Source organism: Chelmon rostratus, chromosome 12 (genome assembly GCF_017976325.1).
Source record: "Chelmon rostratus isolate fCheRos1 chromosome 12, fCheRos1.pri, whole genome shotgun sequence".
Classification (NCBI taxonomy): domain Eukaryota; kingdom Metazoa; phylum Chordata; class Actinopteri; order Chaetodontiformes; family Chaetodontidae; genus Chelmon; species Chelmon rostratus.
In genome coordinates, this window is record NC_055669.1 from 22,434,755 (window position 1) to 22,454,038 (window position 19,284).

A 19,284-nucleotide genomic window follows, 5' to 3' on the forward strand; every position below is an offset into this window, starting at 1 on the left:
AAACATTGAGAGAAAGAGGCAAAGTATTGCAGATCGCCTGAATGCTTAAGTATTGCACAAACACAACACCAATGAAGTGTCATTCATGTTGATCTACAAAAGAGAGAATCTAAGTTCTGTAATTTTGTTTGTTTTTTCAGGAAGGCAGTACCGTGTGGAGATCTCGCTCTACCTGCCAGGTGTGGAGGCCACAGTGTTGGTGAATGCGTTAATGCTTATAAATAAAGAAATGACATGAAATGTTTCAGCCTTTACTTCTCTGTTGCGTTCTTCATGTTTTGACCAGAAAAATGTCAGAAATAATTATTTACTCTCATCCTTCCTTCCAAATCCTGCACACTTCAGCGAATCTAAGATAAACCAACAATCGTGGTGCAGCACAGTGCAAGTTTAATCATTGAATCAGTCGAGACCTGGTACCAACAATTTACAATATATGTTTTGCAATGGTGGAAAAAGTATTCATATCCTTTCCTGAAGTAACAACAGCAATTCCACAACTTAAAAATATTCCATCGTGATTAAAAGTCCTGCATTCAGATGTTTAAGTACAGTTAGAACACGGCACACTTAAATACTTGATTCTGACTGGTCAGTCGTCAAAATGTTTATTTCTCGATAGACGAGCGGCTGCTCAGGTATTCCTAACAGTCATAGACTAAAGGGGCAATTCGTTCAGTTACCAAGCTCAATAACTGATTTCCAGCTAATTGGAGTGGCAAAATATGAAGCATTTTATGGACATTACTTTGACTTTGTTTGGAGAGGACCAAACACGTGGTTGGAGAATGACATGTCCCCAGCAAAAGAGACGAGAGTCGGCTCATTTTAAAACAATAAAATGTGTTTAAATCACTGTTTGTGTCACTTTATTGAATGGTTTAGTAGGAAGCCGTGTTCAAAGCGGGATAATGTAAAGTGGTATATAGGTTCCTACCTGCTCACTGTACATTATCAGGTAGGAACCTGCTCACTATACATAATCCCTCACATGTTGTTGGATTCATAGTGTAGAAGCATTAACATGGAAGCTGTATTTTGTTGTTGCATCAGGTTGAAGGGGGGCCAAGTTTAGCTCCCTGATGTCACTATTGGGAAGTTAACTCATTTACAATCATGTCATATTTTATGAGCCAGTTGTACAGTTTGAATGTAAAAGATTCATCTTCAAAGTAACTGTAGCTGTAGCATAAAAAATACAATACTCCATATAAAGTAGCACATAATAAAAAATACTCGAGTTCAGTGAAACACAGACAGACTGATGAGCGCCCTCTGCAGACTGAAGTGTCGAACTGCACAGAGCTTCATTCAATAAAACCAGCTGATGTTTTCAACAGTTTTCAAACCAGGACGGCACGAGGTTCACATCACAGGTTGGCAACGCTATTAAGTGTTTATGTTATTTTCATTCATGAACTAATATTTTGTTGTACATCTGGTCAATCTCAGTACCCAGTGTACAGTTCGACATTTATCAGACTCACTAAAAGGTGATTCTGGTTGTGATTAAATCACAGAACAGGTGTGACGTTGCACTTTGTGTCCTGTGGTCAAGCTTCAGTTTCAGCTTTCCTGCCTTTGTCAAACGTCTTTGAGCACTGAAGCATTGACACAATGTTACATTTTAACTGGAACAAGCTAAATGGTGACCTCCACTGCGTAAAGAAGCTGAAAAAAAGTTTAACATCGGAAATTTGACCTGTGACGAGTTTGCCCCCCTTTCACTATGATAACCTGTCGCCGAGAATAATTTTTATTTTTTCAGCTTTATTGACATATTTTATCTGGTGACTCCTCAATGACGAACTTACCAGAACGACCCATGAATTAATCATATTTCATTGCCTTGTGAAACTGTAGGCTATGTTATTGCTTGCTGATGAAGTTTAGTTTAAATTGCCAAATTTTGAACTAAATTTGGTGTTGCAGGTGTTTACGTTTAGGGCACACAAAAGCAGGAGGCTCAGTTTCTCTTTGCAAAGGGATTTTATTTCCGTTTTGAGGTTCAAGCTTCTCATATTACTACACTTTAAACAGTTTAAGCTGATTACTAATGTCAGTTATGAACTAAAGCCACACAAAGTTATACTAACTCTAACTAAATATATATAACTAAACTCCTCCTAGGATGGAGCTTGAACACAGCACACTCCCATCACTGTGTCGCTGGCCAGGGACAGGAAAACATAAGGAAACGCAGGGGAACAAGGCCGGAGCTGTGACAGATGCAAACTGAATTATATTCTACTGTCAATGCATATTCAGAATTACTTGTTACTTTGCTGGGAGGATGAATGAAACAAAATGCTTCAAATAGTGAAGCTCTGTATCAGATGCACTACAGTATGAGGACTGACGCTGGTAGATTTAGTGTCTTCTGTGTCACATTGGCTGAAAAAGGTGACTGTCCTGTTTACTTTGTTCCAGTCAAAGGGTCCTCAGTTTGAGAAGAGATGTCCTCCCAGGTGAGACTGAGGCTGCTGCCGAGCGCCAGATGCTTGTTTGATGAGCCCGTTCAGGTGAAGGTGGCCGGGCTGAGGTCGAGACAGGCGGTCACCATGAGAGCCAGATCGACTGACGAGAAGGGGGTGGTGTTCAGCTCCTCGGCCACCTACAGGGCCGATGAGAGCGGGGAGATCGACCTGGACAGAGACCCCTCACTCGGTGGGAGCTATGTTGGGGTTGAACCCACGGGTCTGCTGTGGTCGATGAGGGCAGACAGACCACACAAGAAGTTTAAAAAAAAAAAAACAATTCAGTAAACCCCCACGTGGTGAAGTTCTCTGTGCATGAGGAGGGAGGTGAGGGCAGGATGCTGGCAGAGGCGACCAATGAGAGGGTTCTGATGGGAGATGGAGTCAGACGGGTCCCAGTCAAAGAGGGGAACATTCGGGGAGTCCTGCTTACTCCCCCAGGTCGGTGGTTTTGTTCTTTGTCATGCTTTAAATCATTCAGTCAGTAAATTTAGAGGATGATGCTGACAGTATTTTATGGTCAGCAGTCACCAACCCTCTGAAGAGAACAATTAATTCATCTTCATCAGTAGTTTGCTGATCCACAGGCTGATAAATCTCACACCACAGAAAATCACTGTCATCCAAACACACATCATCCCATTGGCAGACATATTTCCTGTATTCTTTCAATAAAGTAACCATGAAGCCTGTAGTTCATTCTGATACAACTCTGCAGCTTTAATCAATAGAAGAAAGCTTCACATCAGGCAGACTTCAGTGAGCATGCTCAGGCTCTGGGATCTGTGCTTAAATGTGTTTGGGAATAATAAAAACAATAATTATGATAATAAACTTTTTTATGCAGCACCTCATTTGCAATGTTTGCAGCTCAACGTGTTTTACAACGAAGAAATCACATGCAACAAGTGCTTCACATAAAAAACAAATAGAAGGAACATAAAACAGGAAATAGTAGAAGCAGCGGGCATATTAAGTGTAAGAATACATGAACCATTCAGTAACAAATGCTCAAAAACATATGAAATGCAGAGTTATTTTTAATGAGCCTTTGGATCCAGGAAGAGGACCTTTCCCTGCTGTGTTGGATCTGTACACTTTTGGTGGAGGTCTGTCGGAGAAAAGGGCGTCTCTGCTGGCCAGTCGAGGATTTGTGGTTCTGACTGTTGCTCTGTATGGCCACGATGACATGCCGAAGAACATCAGAGAGGTCCATCTGGATTTTGAGGAGGCAATAGAGTTTTTGAGAAGACAAGATCAGGTGAGTTTATAATGAACAGATTTGAGTCTTTTTTTAAATATTGGAAAGTTTAGTTTTGGCTCAGAATTGGCTTTTAAAAGGATTTCTGTTGATTAAGTTTGACTTGCTCGAGATCGATGGCACTCTTCTCTTGTGTGTTCAGCCACATAAATGACAGTTGCTAACTGTGAATGTAAAACCCAACAGTTTTTGTGCATCGTACAGCTTTTCTGGGTGGAATGTCTCAAAAATATTAACAGTCCAAAAATGACCTTTTACAGACACAAACATATGATGAAGAGCAATTCATGTTCATCTACACCAGATAAAATCTGTGTTGTGTAATTTTCTTTGTTTTTTCAGGTCAGCAATAATAGAGTTGGTGTGATATCACTGTCAAAAAGTGGAGATCTTGCTCTTTCAGTGGCTTCTTTCCTGCCAGGTGTTGGGGCCACGGTGTGGATCAATGGCTGCTGTTCCAACACAGCACTCCCCCTCTACTACAAGAGGAGCCAAATCCTGCCTGCCTTAATGTTTGACTTTACTAAGATTATTCCCACTGAGTCAGGGGCCTTCATTGCCAAAAATGTATTGTATAATCCACTGACAGAGGAGAACAAGGGCAGCCTTATCCCCATTGAACAAGCCAAGGGACGTTTCCTATTTGTGGCCTCAGAGGACGACCTCAACTGGGACAGCAAGGCTTACATGGACGTGATGGTGGAGAGACTGAAGCGGCATGGGAAGGAGAACTTTGAGAGTGTGTGTTACCCTGGAGCAGGGCATTACCTGGAGCCACCTTATGGACCCTACTGCCCCTCCAGTTTGCATGGGATTGGGGGTAAACCAGTCCTGTGGGGGGGTGAGCCCAGATCCCACGCCGCAGCTGAAGTCCACATGTGGAAGAAGATCCAAGAGTTTTTCAGAACTCACCTGAGCTGCGATGCTACACAGAATAAAGCCAAGTTATAGATACGATTACGGTCGTACAAACAACAGTGAAGAACGGCTAAAATCTCTGTCTGTATTTGTTCGGACTGCTCAGGAATTATGGAAAATTACTTCAGATTTCTTTGTTTTTACAGTAACAAATCATGTCTTTGTCAAGTCTAAAAAAAAGTGTTGGAGGTTTCGTGGGAGTGACAGCCACACAGTGCAGTTTACCTCATGTGTGCCATTCCATATTATAACAAGAAGGCTTAAAAGACAGCCATGATTTGACAGGGACTTTTTAATTGCATATTTTGTTGCTGTTGCTGTCCTTGTGGCGTCTTGTCTTTTGTCTGTAAATTTGAGTTAAAAATTATCCAGCTGGCTAAAGAAATGTTGGTCAAGATGTGTTGTTCTTATAAAATAAATAGATTACGTAACACTTTTTCTCTTTACTTTTCTGTTGTGGTCATGTTGACTAGAGGAATGTCAAACATTTGTTCTTCTCATCCTTCCTTCCAAATTCTGCACACTTCAGTGATTCAAAGATAAACCAGTAATTGTGGTGCAGCACAGTGCAAGTTTGACAATCAAATCATACTAGACCTGGCACCACCAACATTTTTTGCAGTGGTGGAAGAAGTATTCATATCCTTTACTAAAGTAAAAGTACCAATTCCACAACTTGAAAATCCTCCATCCCAAGTAAAAATCATGCATTCAAAAGTACAGATATATTATGAGCTAAATATACTTGAAGTATAAAATGTGATAATACTCAGTTTACATTATGGCCCCTTGCAGAGTGTTATATTATTATATTGTTGGATTCATATTATTATTATATAACATTCACATGTAAGCTGTATTTTGTTGTTGCATCAGGTTGAAGTGGAGCCAAGTTTAACTTCTTTATGTCACTATTAGGAAGTTAACTCATTAACAGTACGTCATATTTTATGTGCCAGTTGTACAGTTTGAATGTAAAAAAAATACCTTTAAAGTAGCTGTAGCATACAAATACAATAATTCCATATAAAGTAGCACATAATGAAAGTACTCAAGTTCAAGGACCTTAAAATTGTGCTTCAGTACTGTACTTGTGACTTTCCACCATGATTTGAATCTTCTGGTCTCAGCTGTGTAAAATCCACTGAAAGTGTGAAACACAGACTGATGAGCGCCCTCTGCAGGCCAAATCGTCGAACTGCACAGAGCCTCATCCAATAAAACCAGCTGATGTTTTCAACAGTTTTCAGACCAGGACGGCACGAGGTTCACGTCACAGGTTGGTAACACTATTATGTATTTATTCATTCGTTCATTAACTAATATTTTTTTGTACATCTGATCAATCTCAGTACCCAGTGTACAGTTAGACATTTATCAGACTCACCAAAAGGTGATTCTGGTTTTGATTAGATCACAGAACAGGTGTGACGTCGCACTTTGTGTCCTGTGGTCAAGCTTCAGTTTCAGCGTCCCTGCCTCTGTAAAATGTCTTTGAGCATTGTCACAATGTCACATTTTAACTGGAACAAGCTAAATGGTGACCTCCACTGCGTGAAGAAGCTGAAACAAAGTTTAACATCAGAAATTTGACCTGTGACCAGTTTGCCCCCCTTATACATTGATGACCTTTTGCCGAGAATAGCCTGCTTTTTTATTTTTTTCTGATGTTCATGACAATAAAATATATTAAAAAGAGAAGAAGATGAAGCTTGATCATGTGTATATGAATGAGAATGAAGAGGTTAAAATATTTCCCACATTTCCCCCTTTGTGTATTGATGACAAAGTCCGTTAGACACGAGCAACGAGCCTGCACTGGTAACACCTGTCTCCATTCAGACAGTCACAGAGACACACAGAGGGAGAGACAGACAGGAGCACAAGGATGGGAAAACATAAGGAAACACAGTGGAGTCTGTATCAGCACAACACTACGACTATTATTTTTATTTTTAATTTATGTTTTTGTTGTCAATATTTGGTGATGAGTTTTTAGATTTTTTCAATTTAGTTAATTTACAGCATTTTGTTTCATTTCCCTCTTTCCTAACACACTGACATGGTTGTTCCTCTGCTGGGAGGATGTATGAAACAAAATGCTTCAAATAGTGAAGCTCTGTATCAGATGCGCTACAGCAGGGGTGGGCAAACTTTTTCACTTGTGGGCCACAAAGTGTTCTAAAATTTGACTTGGGGGCCAGACCAGGAGCAGATGGATGAAGTGTTTTGGTAATCCACCTCATACGAGAAAATAAAGTATCATGAGATATGTAGAAAACATGTGCTTTAATTTCAATTGAAAATGAACAAAAGCATTACAACTAAATATCTGTCTTTGAAGTCCCACAGAAATGAGCTTTTTATTGAAATGACTCAGTCTCCTCCTGACTGCCTTTATTTAAAAAACGGTAGGAGATGCAGGTCTACTTGTCCTCTCCTTCTATTCGATCATCCCTAATGCCATAACAACGAGCAGCGCGAGGACGGAACAGTGACAACGCGTCTGTACGTGGAGCGCGTTATATTTGATCGCGTTGCATTTGCGCACTTGGTTTTGAGAACGTACGTGCACCTGAGCACCACATATGTGCATCCCTTAACAGACAGGACATGTAACATGTCAGGCTTATTGAAGAAATTATTTTCAAATGCATTTTTTACATAACACAACGGAGAAACGTACTTTTAATTTCAGTGGGAACAGTGTTGTTGGTCTGCCTTTTTATCCAGCGCATCAAAGTCTGGAGTCAGTTCTCTTGCTGTATCATCGTCTTTAAACACCGCCACAGTCTCTTGGCATATCAGGCATACAGCAGCTGATCGGTGTTCGGTAAAAAAATATTTAGTTGTCCACTCCTTATTAAAAACTGGACATTCTCTGTCCACTTTTCTTTTCTTAGCTGCGCTCATCTTTACAGAGGGGCTGAGCATCGAAGAGTAAAGCGCAAACGTGGAGTAATACGCCGCACCTCAACAAAGCTCAATGTATCTAGAGTGCGCCATCTATTTGGAAAAAGCCAGAATTGCAGGGGAAATAAAACATTAACAAGGTTTATTAATATAATTTCTTCAAGTTCAGCAGCCCGGATTAAAATTTGTGACGGGCTGCATTTGGCCCTCGGGCCGTAGTTTGCCCATGCCTGCACTACAGTGTGAGGACTGACGCTGGTAGATTTAGTGTCTTCTGTGTCACATTGGCTGAAAAAGGTGACTGTCCTGTTTACTTTGTTCCAGTCAAAGGGTCCTCAGTTTGAGAAGAGATGTCCTCCCAGGTGAGACTGAGGCTGCTGCCGAGCGCCAGATGCTTGTTTGATGAGCCCGTTCAGGTGAAGGTGGCCGGGCTGAGGTCGAGACAGGCGGTCACCATGAGAGCCAGATCGACTGACGAGAAGGGGGTGGTGTTCAGCTCCTCGGCCACCTACAGGGCCGATGGGAGCGGGGAGATCGACCTGGACAGACACCCCTCACTCGGTGGGAGCTATGTTGGAGTTGAACCCACAGGTCTGCTGTGGTCGATGAGGTCACACATTCCTCACAAGTTCTTACACAGGAATAAAGCACTGCAGCCACATGTGGTGAAGTTCTCTGTGCACGAGGATGAAGGTGAGGGCAGGATTCTGGCAGAGGCGACCAATGAGAGGGTTCTGATGGGCGATGGAGTCAGACGGGTCCCAGTCAAAGAGGGAAACATTCAGGGAGTCCTGTTTACTCCCCCAGGTCAGTGGTTCAATCAAGTATTCATTCTAGTGCAATGAGTTGATCCTAGTGATGACACTGAACAACCAATCACAACTTTTAAAAGAATGTGTCATATCCAGCAACAAGGTAAAGGTTTCTGTCCCTTCCTTGCTCAGAGTTGCTCTGTGATTTTTATATGATCTACTGTTGACATTGACTCGTATGTCGATACTCCAGGAGACGGTCCATTTCCTGCTGTGTTGGATCTGGGCACCTTAATGACAGAGAAAAGAGCCTGTCTGCTGGCCAACAAGGGCTTTGTGGTTCTGGCTGTGGGGGTGTACACTGATCAGCCTGACAACGTCAAAGAGATACATCTGGACCGCTTTGAAGAAGCAAAGAATTTCTTACAACGACAACCTCAGGTGAGTGGTTGAACTTTGAAACACGGCAGCACAAAGGTACAGACCTTTTGTTTTGAGACATTTGGTGGGAAGCCAGTACTGCTTTGGTTCTTATTCATGTACATTAATAGCTCACCGTCACCTGACTCCCTGCACATTGTAAAGTTCTTTGTATATATTGTTTATTGTTTACCTTTTTACATGACTTACTGTTCAGTCTTTTATTTTTTTTCTTTTTCATCCTCGTTGAGCTGTGTCTTCCTTTCTGTGCGAGTACCTTTAGTGTTGTTGAATGTTTAATTACTTGCATGTGCACACATTCTTGGCCAATAAAGCTGATTCTGTTGGAACTGTGTCATGAATTAATTGTGTTATGAGGAGAACTCCATCTTACAGATTTTATCAGCTCTAGTTTTCATGTTTTTTCACAGGTGGGCAGTAAAGGAGTTGGTGTAATATCACGATCAAAGGGAGCAGATGTTGCGCTCTCACTTGCTGCTTTTGTGCCAGGTGTTGACGCCATAGTGTGGATCAACGGCTGCTGCGCCAATCTTGCCCTCCCCCTCTACTATAAGAAACGTCAAATCCTTTCACCGCTACTGTTCAACTTTGACAAGGTGATTCCCACTGAGTCAGGAGCTGCTATTTGCAAGTATGGTGTTAAAGATCCCCTGGCAGAGGAGAACAAAGGCAGCCTGGTCCCCATTGAACGAGCAGAAGGACGTTTCCTCTTTGTGGCTTCAGAGGATGACCTGATCTGGGACAGCAAACGTTACGCAAACGAGATAATGGAGAGACTGAAGCGTCATGGGAAGGAGAACTTTGAGAGTGTGTATTACCCAAGAGCTGGACACTTACTGGAGCCACCATACGGGTCGCACTGCTCCTCGTGTGCGCATGGACTCTTCAGCTTTCCAGTGTTGTGGGGAGGTGAGCCCAAGGCTCATGCAGCAGCTGAAGTCCACCTGTGGAAGAAGATCCAGGAGTTCTTCAGAACTCACCTGAGCTGCGATGCCACACAGACTGAAGCCAAGATATAGATACAAGTAGGTTGACAGGAAAGTAACAACCAATGGCAGTTAACCAAAGATAATCATACATGAAGCTGAATGTTTTGCAATAGGTTGTTTGCATATGACATCATGTCACCCTTTTGTTGTGGTGTGAACTGCAGATGGAGGACAGGAAGTGATTTTCTGCATAGCAAGTGCAATAGTAAAAGCAGATGCTGATGTTTTGCATCGTTTACGTTTGGTCAATGGGATATACCATGAAACCACACAGAGTTTTTATCCAGTTCAAAAAGTTTTTGTTCACAAGGATGGAAAATGAAAAAAATTAATCAGTTGGAGCTGATTCGGATAATGGTGTAAATAGTATAATATTAGCTGTTGTTTTAAATCGATGGGGATTTAGACTTAAAGTAATAGCTACAAGCAACACGACGAACACTTACTAAATCAGGGTTAAAAGTTTCACATAATAATTATAACAATTTCAACAAAATGTCAACAATTGTATTAGTCTTTAGTTGTTACTTGACGTTGCCAAATTTTATTTACCTGCAAAGGTCTCCTATTAAAGAAGGATTGGCAAGGTATTCCTGAGCTGCTCAGCATTCCTGGCCTTCTGTTGGCCTTCTTGGTTTTCAGACATTTGTGCTGCACTTACAATGGTTGACCAGTGAGTGGTGGTGTAAGGGATGATGCACTCGCACCCACTGTAGTGGTTGATGTGCAACTGTACAGGTGGGCAACACAGGAGGAGATGTTTGAGGAAAGTAGCTTTGAATCACTTGCGAATGATGTGATGGAAAATCATTCACAATACCAGGGACCACGTTCACAACACATCCTGAGGCTAAAAACAATCCAGTTCCAGTTCCGTTGAGGGTGAATGATCTTGTATACATGCAGTCAGTGAAGTGTAATTCATGTTGATCGACACGAGAGAATCTGAGTTGTGTCAGTTTCTTCTTTTTGGTGGGAGTGCAGTAAAGTGTAGAGATCTTGCTCTTCCAGTGGCTTTTTACCTGCCACATGTTGAGGCCACAGTGTTGGTTAATGCTTATAAATAAATTAATGACACGTAACATTTTACCCTTTACTTTTCTGTTGCGTTCTTCATGTTTTGACAGCCACATGGTGCAATTTACCTCATGTGTGCCAATCCATATTATAACAAGAAGGCTTAAAAGACAACTATGCAGCCATGATTTGACAAGGACTTTTTAATTGCATATTTTGTTGCTGTTGCTGTCCTTGTGGCGTCTTGTCTTACGTCTGTAAATTTGAGTTTAAAATTATCCAGCTGGCTGAGGAGTGTTGGTCAATATGTGTTGTTCTTAATAAATAGATGACATGAAACTTGTTCCCTTTACTTTTCTGTTGCAGTCATGTTGACCATAGGAATGCCAGAAATTTGTTATTCTCATCCTTCCTTAAAATCCTGCACACTTCAGTGAATCTAAGATAAACCAACAATAGTGGTGCAGCACAGTGCAAGTTTAAAAATCAAATCAGTCCAAACCTGATACCAACAATCTACAATACATGTTATGCAGTGATGGAGGAAGTATTCATATCCTTTGCTGAAGTAAAAGTAGCAATTCCACAACTTAAAAATACCCCATCCCAAGCTAAAGTCATGCATTCAAATGTTTAATTGCAGATATATTGGCAACAAAATATACTTGAAGAATAAAATGTGATAATACTCAGTTTACATGGTGGCCCCTTGCAGAGTGTTATATTATTATATCATTGGATTCAAATTGTAGAAGCATTAACGTGTAAGATTTATATTGTTGTATCAGGTTGAAGTGGAGCCAAATTTAGCTTCTTTATATCACTATTGGGAAGTTTACTCATTAACAGTGCTTCATATTTTATGAGCCAGTCGTACAGTTTGAATGTAAAAGAGTCTTCCTTAAAGTAACTGTTGCTGTAGCACAAAAAGTACAATAACTCCATATAAAGTAGCACATAATGACAATAATCAAGTTCAAGGACCTCAAAATTGTGCTGAAGTACCATATTTGTTACTTTCCACCGTGATTTGAGTCTTCAGGTCTCAGCTGTGTAAAATCCACTGAAAGTGTGAAACACAGACAGACTGATGAGCGCCCTCTGCAGGCCAGAGTGTCAAACTCCACAGAGCTTCATTCAATAACACCAACGGATGTTGTCAACGGTTTTCAAACCAGGACGGCACGAAGTTCACATCGCAGGTTGGCAACACTGTTAAGCATTTATTAATTCATTCATAAACTAATATTTTTTATACATCTTATCAGTCTCAGTACCCAGTGTACAGTTCGACATTTATCAGACTCACTAAAAGGTGATTCTGGTTGTGATTAAATCACAGAACAGTTGTGACGTCGCACTTTGTGTCCTGTGGTCAAGCTTCAGTTTCAGCTTTCCTGCCTCTGTAAAACGTCTTTGAGCATTGACACAATGTTACATTTTAACTGGAACAAGCTAAATAGTAAACTCCTGTTGCAGCTGAAACAACGTTTAACGTCGGAAATTTGACCTGTGACCAGTTTGCCCCCCTTTCACATTGATGACCTTTTACCCAGAATGAGCTGTTTTTTTGTTTGTTTTGTTTTGTTTTTTCAGCTTTATTGACATAGTTTATCTGGTGACTCCTCAATGCCGAACTTACCAGAACGACCTACGATTAATCATATTTCATTGCCATGTGAAACTGTAGGCTATGTTTTTGCTTACTCATGAAGTTTAGATTAAATTGCCAAATTTTGAACGAAATTTGGTACTGCAGGTCTTTACATGTAGGGCATACAAGAGCAGTAGGCTCAATTTTAACAGTGAAAAGGGAGTTTTTTTTTGAGGCTGAAGAATCTCTGTTCTCTTTTTATGACATTTTGACAACATTTATGCTGTATTAACAGTTTGAGCTGATTATTAATGTCAATCATAAACCAAAACCACACACAGTTATACTAATTCTAACTACTCCTAGTGTGGAGCTTGAACAAAGTACACTCCCATCACTGATCCTCGTTGGTCTATTTTAGATTATGAAGACACTGGCTGCATCTCATTTCTCTTAATCGTCATTTCCTCGATCCTCGAAACAAAGATAATAAAAAGGATAAGAAAGATAATAAAATAAAATAAGATAAAGATAATGGAATAAAATGAACTAACATGCAGTAAAAATATGCGGAAATGCAATAAAATATAGCAGAAATAAAGATATACTAAGACAATAAAAATATGCTAAGACAATAAAATATACCAAGAACAGCTGAGAATATACTAAAATGTAAATACTGAAATGCAGCTGACAATTTAGGTAAACATGTGTGTACTTTGTTAAGTACACAGAAGGTGCAGGTGCAGGTGGACAAAGTGCAGTGTACAGTGGCTCATTGTGCTCACAGTCTCTCACTCCAGTGAGGGGCTGCTGGGGGTGATAGCTCTGACAGCTCTGGGGAAGAAGCTGTCCCTCAGTCTGTTGGTGGTGGTGCAGATGTTCCTTCCATCAGGAAAGCTGTACAACAGTCTGTGGCCCGGATGGCTGGGTCTGTGGCAATGGATCTTGCCCTCTTCCTGCATATGTAGAGTCTAAGTCAGGAAGTAATAGTGAATAGTGAAGCTCTGTATCAGTTGCACTACAGTGTGAGGACTGACGCTGGTAGATTTAGTGTCTTCTGTGTCACATTAGCTGAAAAAGGTGACTGTCCTGTTTACTTTGTTCCAGTCAAAGGGTCCTCAGTTTGAGAAGAGATGTCCTCCCAAGTGAGAATGAGTCTGCTGCCGAGCGACAGATGCTTGTTTGATGAGCCCGTTCAGGTGAAGGTGGCCGGGCTGAGGTCGAGACAGGCGGTCACCATGAGAGCCAGATCGACTGACGAGAAGGGGGTGGTGTTCAGCTCCTCGGCCACCTACAGGGCCGATGGGAGCGGGGAGATCGACCTGGACAGACACCCCTCACTTGGTGGGAGCTATGTTGGAGTTGAACCTACCGGTCTGCTGTGGTCGATGAGGGCAGACACCCCGCACAGGTACTTAAACAAGAATAAAGCACTGCAGCCACATGTGGTGAAGTTCTCTGTGCACGAGGAGGAAGGTGAGGGCAGGATGCTGGCAGAGGCGACCAATGAAAGGGTTCTGATGGGTGATGGAGTCAGACGAGTCCCCGTCAAAGAGGGGAATTTTCAGGGAGTCCTGTTTACTCCCCCAGGTAGGTGGTTCCATCAAGTGTTCTGAAAGCTTTCTTGTACAAAAAGTTGATCCTAGTGATGAAACTGAACAACCAATCACAACATAAAAAAAATGTGTCATACCCAGCAACAAGGTAAAGGTTTCTGTCCCTTCCTTGCTCAGAGTTGCTCTGTGATTTTTATATGATCTACTGTTGACATTGTTGATGCTCCAGGAGACGGTCCATTTCCTGCTGTGCTGGATCTGTGCACCTTTATGTCAGAGAAAAGAGCCTGTCTGCTGGCCAACAAGGGCTTTGTGGTTCTAGCTATGGCGGCCCTCGGTGGTAAGCCTGACAACATCACAGAGATGCATCTGGACCACTTTGAAGAAGCAAAGGATTTCTTACAACGACAACCTCAGGTGAGTTACTTTGAAACACAGCAGCACAAAGTTACAAACCTTTCATTTTTACTCATTTTGTGAACACAGCAGAAACAACTTGTGAACCTCAAGGTCACACAAATATGTGACAACACATGAAGTCTTTCTTTTGTGAGTTCCTTGAGCCTCCATGCTTGAGGAGACCTCCACATTTCATCCAGTTTGCTGACTCTCCTTCACAGCCCAGTTCCTCAGCCCTGTGTGTTTCTACAGATTTTATCAGCTCTGATTTCATGTTTTTTCACAGGTGGGCAGTAAAGGAGTTGGTGTAATAGCACGATCAAAGGGAGCAGATATTGCGCTCTCACTTGCTGCTTTTGTGCCAGGTGTTGAGGCTGTAGTGTGGATCAACGGCTGCAGCGCCAATGTTGCCCTCCCCCTCTACTATAAGAAACGCCAAATCCTTTCACCGTTAATGTTTGACTTCGACAAGGCGATTCCCACTGAGTCAGGAGCTACCATTATCAAGTATGGTGTTAAAGATCCCCTGGCAGAGGAGAACAAGGGCAGCCTGGTCCCCGTTGAACAAGCAGAAGGACGTTTCCTCTTTGTGGCTTCAGAGGACGACCTGAACTGGGACAGCAAAGGTTATGCAGATGAGATGACGGAGAGATTGAAGCGTCATGGGAAGGAGAACTTTGAGAGTGTGTATTACCCAAGAGCTGGACACTTACTGGAGCCACCCTACGGGCCACACTGCCCCTCGGCTGTACATGGACTCTTCAGCTTTCCAGTGGTGTGGGGAGGTGAGCCCAAGGCTCATGCAGCAGCTGAAGTCCACCTGTGGAAGAAGATCCAGGAGTTCTTCAGAACTCACCTGAGCTGCGATGCCACACAGACTAAAGCCAAGTTATAGATACAAGTAGGTTGACCAGAAAGTAACAACCAATGGCAGTTAACCAAAGATAATTATTTTTGAAGCTGAATGTTTTTCAGTTTTGATGTTTGATTGTTCATTGTATCATGTTGAAATTTAGGACCCATCACAACCTGATCTTACTATCCAATCCATTTCAATCCACGTTTATTTATAAAGCACATTTAACAGTTAAAACAGGCATTGTAAGGGTTCGCCCACATGCAGAGACAGCTTGTTCCAGAGTTTGGGGGCTGGTGTGACTGTGCTTCGGCCTTGAACTTGGGACAAGGACCTGACCTGAGTGACCTTGTCGGTACATTTTGTTGTAAAAGGTTGGAGAGATTCATTGAAACCAGGCTTATAACAGTCCCCACTCGGTTCCAATACCAGGACTACCCTTTTTATCTCATTAAGGTTTAAAAAATGTCATGCTATACAACCTTTGCTGTCCATAACGTCTGGAAATGGACCCAAAGGGGAGCATATAAAGGGAAAAAAAGGATTGCTCCAAGAATAGATCCCTGAGGAACTCCACAAGGGAAAGGTGCTCAGAAGGATACAGATATACCCTAGCTGATATAAAAACTTCTGATCTAAACCACTCCAGAACACCACCTTTTAAGGTACAATGTGTAAGAAATGGTCACCGAAAGTCACTGCAAACAAATGGGATGCAGCATATCACTAGAGTAACTGTTAACTGCTGCTCTCTATACTGTTTGCTGTAGCTGTCTGTGGCTGTAGCTTCTGGATGCTGTTAGTTACTTAGCTTAGTCAGCCGTGCAGCTAGTGGCCCTATTAGCTGACTGGAGTCTGCCATGATTGCGAGCTTGTAGCACCAAGGAGTTTGTTGGTGCTTACAAAATGGGCAACATAAGTCAGCAACCTCCCAGTGAACACAGCCGGATCAGTAGCAAACACAGCTTCTGAGACCGACCGAGACCAGTTTAATGACAGGGAAAACAGTGCCGAGGTCATTTACAGCGGTTCCAACCAGGACTCTGACTCCGGCCGAAAACCAGGAGGTGCAGCGAGAGGAAGGTCGGTCATGGCCAGCATGGAAAAAACCTGTCTCAAGCCAGAATATTTTCATATCTAACTTGCAGAACCAAACCAGAGTTTGTGACTGTTATCCCACTGGAAAGACATCGTGGTGAGTTTTGTTTCTGTCAAATTTGATTTATATCATGATAATGTGTGAACAAGGTAGTTAAGCTCATAATAGTTGGATAGAAGAGAGGGAAACTGGAATTCAGAAGGTGAATGGCTGTATTTTTCTGTTTAATAATGAAAACAGGTCTAAGTATGTTTTCTTAATGACATTTTGTACATTTGTTTGTGTATTTATTTGACTAAAAGCTCAGAGCGCTTGTGAAATTTAGCAATCTTCCCTACATTGCTGTGCTGCTGTGTACAATTTTTGAATTTTTTAATTGTTTGGTCGAGCAGTCTCACAGATCTCTTAAAAAAAGGTGAGGGTGTGACAGCATCTGTCGTAGAAGATGAATGTTTCATCACCAATAATTTTGATTAATTATGAGTTATACTGGCTCACATCTGACAGCATGAGTAGCGCCAATTAACCGTGGTTTGGGTTTAGGTTTGGGACATATAGATTTAAAAGGTGCCACAGTGTCTTAGAATGATTTGGCAGGTGGAATGAAACAGTGTGATTAAACTCCTCAGTATTAAAACAAAATTATATTTCTGATTCAGTTGGGATACTTTTAAATTAATCATAAAATGGAAAAGTGAGACCCCCTGGCAATGGCTGTTGTTGGTGCAATGATATTAAAAGAAGGAAATATCAAGTTTGTCATGTGACATACTATTAGTAATACACCTATGGTATCAAGCCAAATGGTGATCTTGGTGCATATCCTCCATTAAACTGTGAGGGTTTGTGAGATTTGACCTGACACAGAAGCTGGGCCTTGGCAGTACTGGAACTCCCTAACGTTATCCACCTGCGCAGATGGGAGTCTTTATAGTCAAGACTGTTACAATACAAAAACACACTTCCCGTCTATGCTTCACATCGAAAGTTTTCTGCCTGAGCCTGAGGAGACACACAAGGACTCCAGAGCTTAGTACAGAAGGAGGGTGGTGACTGGACTAGCAATGCTACTTGTGCTACTCTTAGCAGAACTGGGACATTGTGTATTGACCTCTCTATGGAAAACTGTCACCAAAGTCATAGCAGGAGATGGCATTGTCTGGACTAATACGCCCCCACCTCTTCAGACAAAGTAGGAGCAGCTTCCGCTTTTGAATTGATCCAAATCATTGTGCATCGTAAGTCCTTGAACCTCTCTGCAGTGACCGCTCATTGTATGTTTTTGGACTATAGAGTTATCGTAACACCACGACTGATGCCTTATACTATGAGTTAAACATCTTTTTATCTGTGTTAATCTACAGTAGCAAAAAACAGCTCTTAGCCACATTAATTCACATTCATGTTTGTTGAATGCCATCGATGTTGCAGTCGATCATTTTTAATTTTCTTAGTAGGACTTCAATTCATTGTTGTTTGATTTGAGTTAAGTTGTTTTTGTCAGCTTGATGACCAGGTTGTGCAGCTCTGATGTCGATTTGCCTGGCATAAAGATGAGCTCTGTTATCATGGGTAGATATGGATTTGTGTGTGGTAATTCATGTAAATTCATCATAGTAGTATCTTAGTTTAAGTGGGAACTGACCAGAGAACTGTGCATAAGAAGTGGAAAAGGTTAGGTGCTCACAGCTCGATTTATTGTGCTTTGTGTTCGCTGCAATAAGTCTATGCCATATCAGACTCAGATGCCTGTTAGTATTTTTATTCAGAAACCCATCTGTCCCATGAAGATTTTTTTCTGTCCACAGTTGGCGACACTTGGATCGAAACATAGGCCTGTCATAGCTTTTTTTCTGGGGACTTGGGGAGAGGGACACATTTGTTGGCTTGTCTTTCTGCCACTGTGTCATTTTTCATACCATCACTGGGGGTGCCTAGTTAGAAAAATTTGTTCATTATTCTGTACACAGTTTCATTTATTTTTATCTACAATAGAGCCAGAGCCATTTCTTTAATGTGGGTAAACCACTCCTGTTGCAAGGTGATTCCAGATCCCACACAAAGCAGCTGAAGTCCACATGCGGAAGAAGATCTAGGAGTTTTTCAGCACTCACCTCAGCTGTGATGCTGCACAGACTAAAGCCAAGTTACAGACACAAATATCATGATATGAAAGACACAGGAACAGGTAAATCACGACATCTTCGCCGCCAGTAATTGTATATATGAATCCTTTGTAATGGAGCAAATGATTTATTGTTAGATTGAGGGTTGAATATCTGATGTATTGAAAGATTACAACTAATAACAACCGGATGCATGGTTACTACTGTAAACTGATAGGAATATGGCAAGTTTTTCTGTTCCACTCATAGAATACAGATTGAAATTGACAAGTACAAAGTGGAAAAAGTAAAATCTTTAATTTTAATGGAAATTAAAATTAAAAATGGAAACTTACCAAACTAAGCAAGACTTAAATGGAGATATTGAAATGTAAAACTGTAATGAGAAAGCATGAACAGAAGCAGGTACACAGGACAAGCTTACAGTGTCCAACATGCAACGTCTCAAGGTGCAGATGCTTCAGTGGGCCTGAAGCATGCTGGGGCACAGAGGCACTTTACGGACACCAGGGAGACTCTGTGAGGTATATTTATTGAAATTAGCCCATCAGTGTTGATAAAACCATTTAAAGAGTGCATCATTTGAGGGGACAGAGCCTTAACCAGCCTGGTGTTTGTAATGTCATTCTACCCTTCTACTCTGAGCTTTCTCTCAGGAGCCTGTCTGTCAACACTGTGGCCACTAGATGGCGATCATACTCCGAGTGTCACAGGAATAACCGTCCCCTTGCAATATGAACATTAATTTTGTTCATACTGCAGCTGCATCCATTCGTGATTTATTGAGAGGATGATAGAAAAAACATTTCATTCATTTTTTTCTTCTCTTCACTGTTTTGACTGAGGCCAAAGGTTCCTCTTTGTCTTATGGGTAACTTTCAAG

At 41.6% G+C, this 19,284-nt stretch overlaps 2 protein-coding genes and 1 pseudogene across 2 annotated transcripts; all 3 read left to right on the forward strand.

Moving 5' to 3' along the window:
- Positions 1–2,456: 2,456 nt before the first annotated feature.
- Positions 2,457–4,689, forward strand: LOC121615569 (annotated as a pseudogene).
- A 3,230-nt stretch (positions 4,690–7,919) lies between these two features.
- LOC121615575 (acyl-coenzyme A thioesterase 2, mitochondrial-like) lies at positions 7,920–9,781 on the forward strand. Its single transcript, XM_041949955.1, has 3 exons — positions 7,920–8,376; positions 8,575–8,762; positions 9,173–9,781. Exons 1-3 carry the CDS (start codon positions 7,920–7,922, stop codon positions 9,779–9,781), a joined length of 1,254 nt encoding a protein of 417 aa, XP_041805889.1.
- A 2,154-nt stretch (positions 9,782–11,935) lies between these two features.
- LOC121615342 (acyl-coenzyme A thioesterase 5-like) lies at positions 11,936–17,835 on the forward strand. The gene is made up of 4 exons (XM_041949663.1): positions 11,936–11,970; positions 13,473–13,955; positions 14,151–14,338; positions 14,607–17,835. Exons 2-4 carry the CDS (start codon positions 13,499–13,501, stop codon positions 15,213–15,215), a joined length of 1,254 nt encoding a protein of 417 aa, XP_041805597.1. The 5' UTR covers positions 11,936–11,970; positions 13,473–13,498; the 3' UTR covers positions 15,216–17,835.
- The last annotated feature ends 1,449 nt before the right edge of the window (positions 17,836–19,284 follow it).

Coding starts and splice junctions, on each gene's coding strand:
- LOC121615342 (XM_041949663.1), top strand. CDS start 13,499: ATGTCCTCCCAAGTGAGAATGAGTCTGCTGCCGAGCGACAGATGCTTG. Junction 13,956..14,150: donor AGTCCTGTTTACTCCCCCAG/GTAGGTGGTTCC, acceptor TTGATGCTCCAG/GAGACGGTCCATTTCCTGCT. Junction 14,339..14,606: donor TCTTACAACGACAACCTCAG/GTGAGTTACTTT, acceptor GTTTTTTCACAG/GTGGGCAGTAAAGGAGTTGG.
- LOC121615575 (XM_041949955.1), top strand. CDS start 7,920: ATGTCCTCCCAGGTGAGACTGAGGCTGCTGCCGAGCGCCAGATGCTTG. Junction 8,377..8,574: donor AGTCCTGTTTACTCCCCCAG/GTCAGTGGTTCA, acceptor TCGATACTCCAG/GAGACGGTCCATTTCCTGCT. Junction 8,763..9,172: donor TCTTACAACGACAACCTCAG/GTGAGTGGTTGA, acceptor GTTTTTTCACAG/GTGGGCAGTAAAGGAGTTGG.